This window comes from Cololabis saira, chromosome 14, assembly GCF_033807715.1.
Source record: "Cololabis saira isolate AMF1-May2022 chromosome 14, fColSai1.1, whole genome shotgun sequence".
Lineage (NCBI taxonomy): Eukaryota > Metazoa > Chordata > Actinopteri > Beloniformes > Belonidae > Cololabis > Cololabis saira.
The window spans coordinates 31,760,581-31,765,976 of NC_084600.1; the positions used below are offsets into that span (position 1 = coordinate 31,760,581).

At 40.4% G+C, this 5,396-nt stretch overlaps 1 protein-coding gene across 1 annotated transcript; it reads right to left on the bottom strand.

The window, feature by feature from the left end:
- Nucleotides 1-2,729: 2,729 nt before the first annotated feature.
- Nucleotides 2,730-5,126, bottom strand: LOC133459356 (odorant receptor 131-2-like). Its single transcript, XM_061739247.1, has 2 exons — nucleotides 5,112-5,126; nucleotides 2,730-3,641 (listed from the first exon to the last, which is right to left on the bottom strand). Exons 1-2 carry the CDS (start codon nucleotides 5,124-5,126, stop codon nucleotides 2,730-2,732), a joined length of 927 nt encoding a protein of 308 aa, XP_061595231.1.
- Nucleotides 5,127-5,396: the final 270 nt, after the last annotated feature.

The window sequence follows — 5,396 nt, forward strand, 5'->3', positions numbered from 1 at the left end:
CTGTAGGCTATTCTGTAGTAACTGGACTCTATCTACTAAATTAATTACTTTTGCTTAGTTTGTTTTGGTTTAATCAATTTGTGCAAATGGAGGAGGAGGAGAGACCTCATCTCATCATGCGCTTCGGGTTTGCGCGATTCGGGTTTAGGAGCGCACCTTCTATGAGAGAGACGCAACAACTGTTTGTCTGTTTTGGAGGTGGCAAAGAGAAGAATAGATATTTCCTCACAAAGACTGTTACACTGGATATTTGCGAGTACATTACCCAGACCTATGGTGTGTCCAAATTCAGAGCGCACAGAGCGCACAGAGCAGAGAGCTGTATTCTGGGGGGCCAATGACATGATCTGTAGTTTGCATTATTCGTTTTTTTAATACTCAATTTAGGAATATACTGCATGGGATTTGGATTCAGAATAATGGCTATAATTGCCACGGCATGCACGGTCAGCTCGAGACAATTGTCTCGAGCTGACCGGAGCATCAAGACTGGAGAGATGATTAAAAATGATGTCCGAGCTGTCATGTTAGTCTATGTCCAAAATAACACAAAAAAGCTTGTCTGATTACGCTTTTAGTTGTCATCCATCCATTCAATACACGTAACTGACATTGATGTATTCACAGTGATTCATTATCAGCTGTAAATACTTGTGTACAGCCATTATTCTGAGTCCAAATCCCATGCAGTATATATCTAAATTGAGTAATCCAAAACGAATAATGCAAGTTACAGATCACGTCATTGGCCCCCCAGAATACAGCTCTCTGCTCTTTGCGCTCTGTGCGCTCTGAATTTGGGCACACCATAGGTCTGGGTAATGTACTCGCAAATATCCAGTGTAACAGTCTTTGTGAGGAAATATCTATTCTTCTCTTTGCCACCTCCAAAACAGACAAACAGTTGTTGCGTCTCTCTCATAGAAGGTGCGCTCCTAAACCCGAATCGCGCAAACCCGAAGCGCATGATGAGATGAGGTCTCTCCTCCTCCTCCATTTGCACAAATTGATTAAACCAAAACAAACTAAGCAAAAGTAATTCATTTGGTAGATAGAGTCCAGTTACTACAGAATAGCCTACAGTTCAGTTGAGTGGCCTAACGTTACACTCCCCGAAAAAATGTCGGGTCTGACACATCCACATCATTAATTATGCAGGGCAGGCTGCGAGGATGGGTTTTATTATAATTTACACATTCACCGGCTAGTTTGCAAAATAGCCGTTTTTCTACATTAACCGTAACATATATATATACATACCAACAACCATTATTCATTGCATTATTACATATGTGGGAAGTTATTACAACATTGAAAGTTGAAGATTTTCACTTCCCCACAAACGTAATAAATCTCTACAAACGTAATAGTTATTACATTTGTGGGAAATCGCGTGATATGTTTGTAGTAGGCAGGGCTATTACGTTTGTGGGAAATGTATTACATTTGCAGGATTATTACATTAAAAGCTGCATATTTTTATTACGTTTGTGGTTTATTACGTTTGCGGGCAATATTACATTGGCGGGCGTTACAAGGCACCTTGAAAGAACACTTTGATATCAAGTTTTTTTTCCAGGTATTTGATGGATTACTAGATTTGTCCAGCAGTGTGAGTTTAACCAGCAGCCATCTTGAATCTCATTACAAACATCAAAGATAATCTTATGCACTGAAGCTGAGATTTAACATCAGGACAGGTCTGATGGTCTGATCTCGGAGATCATAGAAGAGGAATCTCAGACATTTAGAAAAGATGATAACAAATAAAAATCTGTATGTACACTGCTTTTAACTTGTCTACATTTTTGAAAATCACTATAAGCAATGAATTGTGTATAGGTGAGGACATACTGAGGTCTAACTGCACCAGATCTGGCAACAGTGTCTTACAAGCAAGTATAATAATTCATCATCAGGGATGTCATAGTTATTTAGTTTATTTTCTATTGTTGAATCCATCAACACTGCCCTTTTTCACAATTTTTAAATGTAGCTTTTACTGTATGTTTTTATGTCTTTCCCACAATACACCACGGATGGAACAAACAGGCTGTGTAAATGCAGTTGTTTATTGTGGTCATTAAATTTATGTGTGCTCCTACCTCCAATCTTATAAATCACCTTCCATTCCTGCCTCTTCTGGAAGAAAGTATTCAAAACAGCCCCTTTCTATCCTTTTTGCAAAGTCTACCACCATCTGTCCTGCATTCCTATCCTGGATAACAAACTTGCCCATCACGTCCGCATCACTTCTCCAACATGCCCATGGAAACCCTCACCAATCAGCACTCTTTTATATGTGGAAATGCTCTTCAACACGTTATCTAACTCACTCCAGAATTTTCCTTTCTCTTTTAACTCACATTCCACAAGTGAAGCATAACCACTAACAACTTTACAAACAAGCACACCTTCAGACAGGCTTTTCACCTCTCGAACATTCCTGACAAACTCTCCTTTCAAGATGACTCCTCATCCATTTCTCTTCCCATCAACACCATGATAAAATAGCTTGAACCCTGCTCCTAAGCTTCTAGGCTTCCTACCCTTTCACCTGGTCTCCTGGACACTGAACATCCACCTTCCTCCTTTGCATCATTTCAACCAACTCTCTAGTTTTTCCTGTTATCGCCCCTATCCCTATCCCTACTATTAAGGCCTTGTCTTCAGATAACAAATCCCATCAGTAAACTGAAAAGTATTCTTGTTTTTGCAATAGCTAGGATTTAAAAGCACCGGCAGCCAAGATTAAACATCAGGACAGGTCTGATGGTGTTGTCTCTGAGACTATAGATGAGGGAACTCAGACATTTAGGAAAGATGAGGACTAAGATATAAATACAAATCTGTATGTACACAGTTGTTAACCTGTCCAGAAGTTTAGAGATCGCTACGAGCAGTGGTGCGTATACAAGTGAGGACATACTGAGGCCCAGCTGCACCAGATACAGCAGTAGTGTGTTTCGAGCCTTCTTAGCTGAAGCTTTGTCTGTGGAGGCTAATCTGGCTGCTACCATGACACCGATGTATGAAAAACCGACAGACACACATGCTAAAACAAAAATAAAATAAGTTGACGTTTTGTGATAAAGCGCAGACAATGGATCAATAAACAGACTATCTTTACCACAAAAGTCTTTCATTTGCATTTGCTTCAGTTCTTCTAGAGGAAAATTTAGCATTAAACTAAGTTTAATCAAAGCATTTACTAAACTGAAGGTCCAAATAACACCAATAGCTACTCCAGTGTTTCTGACGGTGATGACAGCAGCGTGCCTCAGTGGATAACACACAGCTACGTATCTCTCCAGACACATCAGCACCAGTGTTAGAACAGAAACATCCTTTGTGAAAGCATTAATTACTACTAGTACAGCACACACAGGATACAACAGTATTAACCTACAAGCAGAGACTAGAAACATTGACTGACCCTGTGCCATCTGTATCGTGTCTGCAAAAAGAAGGTTATACACCAGAATATAACAAGGAGTCTCTTGAAACACAGTTTTACTCCTCAGAGTGAACAACATGGTCCCATTAATGAAGAGAAACACACAACAAGGCAGTGTGGTCACGATGGAAACAAACACTATCCCTAAGATGGTCTGACGTTGTAGGTTAACAGTAGAGTTTGACTGATTTGTGAAGGACATACTGTACAAACATTAAATGCAAATGAGAGGGTTCCTGAGTTGATATTCTGAAGTAAAGCCCACATCCATTTCACACTGTTGAGGTCAGAGCTGGTCTGCCTGGGTCTCCAATCTCTTGCACATTATTTAAGTGACCCACGCCCCCCCCCCACGCACGCACACACGCACGCACGCACGCACGCACGCACGCACGCACACACGCACACACACACACACACACACACACACACACACACACACACACACACACACACACACACACCTTATGCGACATGCAAATATCACAAGGAGTCATTCTTAGTCATCATTAATGGATCCACTTTAAAAAACAGCTGCATACAAATGATATTTTATATGACTTTTTATGTAAAACAAATCTGTATATGAAGGGATGTAAAAGGTCTGTTGCATTTGAGCCTTATCCTCAAAGTGTGGAGTTCAATGAAGCTGTACTTCTTTTTATTTTGTTTCAGCCTTTCAGGATTACCATGACCTTGATTGGTGTTCTTCAACAATGGTTCTTCAACAATGGAGGTTGTCCTGCTCCAACACATCTGACCAAAATTAGTGGGCCACTGACAGACTTGAATAGACGTTGAAGACCAGCTTATGGTGATCCAATGATTTGGGTCAGGTCTGTTGGAGCTGAGCAACATCTGAAACATCCAGAAGATTGGGTCCTGAGGACAAAGATTGAAGAACCCATTTCCAAGTGACTGAGAAACTCGCTTCCTAAATTTGAAATCACCCAATTATTATGACAGAGGGTCAAAGGCAGGAGATCAGTAGCTTCATGGATCTTAAAAAATGTTTGTGGCTAAATGTTTTCTAACACTGGTGTTATCAAACAAAATAAGTATCAAACAGCTTTATGATAAAGTGAGTACACACTAGGGGTGGACCATATGACGATATAACATCGTGAAGGATTACAACGTGAAGACAATCTTTCAAACTGCATAGATTGTGGAATCGTCTAGGTCCAGGACACATTCTATAAATTGCAGTTCTATCCTGATGCACCGGCTCACCAGACGTATTGACGTTGTCTACCTGACCAACCAATCATACCGAGTTACGGGCAGTGACGCGCTTTCCTATCCGCCTTCTTGTTTATGTGTGTAGCGGTACCACATGGAGAGCGATGGCTGAAACCCAAACAGAGTTGGTTACAAAATTCCACCTCAGTTATATGGAATTGGTTTGGATTTTGCAGAAGTGATCGAGCTCAAGAAAATGTAATTTGCTAAATTTGGACGGAAATCGTTTGCATTTCGGGTGATAACACGGCGAATCTGTTTAATCCCCTGAAGAGGAAGCATTCCAAACAGTATGTTGAGAGCCAAACAGCGAGGGGCCTGACGGCACTGCAAGCAGCAGCTACTGTAGCATGAGACCAAAACAGACAACATAAACACAGAATAAGTCAAACAGGCGATGGAAAGAGGTAACAGAAGCATTTACCATTTATCTCACAAACGTTAAAGACAGAACAAAATGAGGTGTTCGAACGGCTTTTTAAAGTAACTGACAGTTCTATACTGATGCACCGGTAGGAGGTTTAAAGGTAATTTAGCTGTCAGAGTGCAATTCAATCTTTCACTTTAATGAGCTCAAAGGAAATATTTTCTACACATACCAGTTTTCTAGTAAGTTGAAATACTGAACAGAATGTAAATAATAAGAACGAATAACCTGGCAAAACATGAAAACTGACACAGACTAAACATCAGTTAT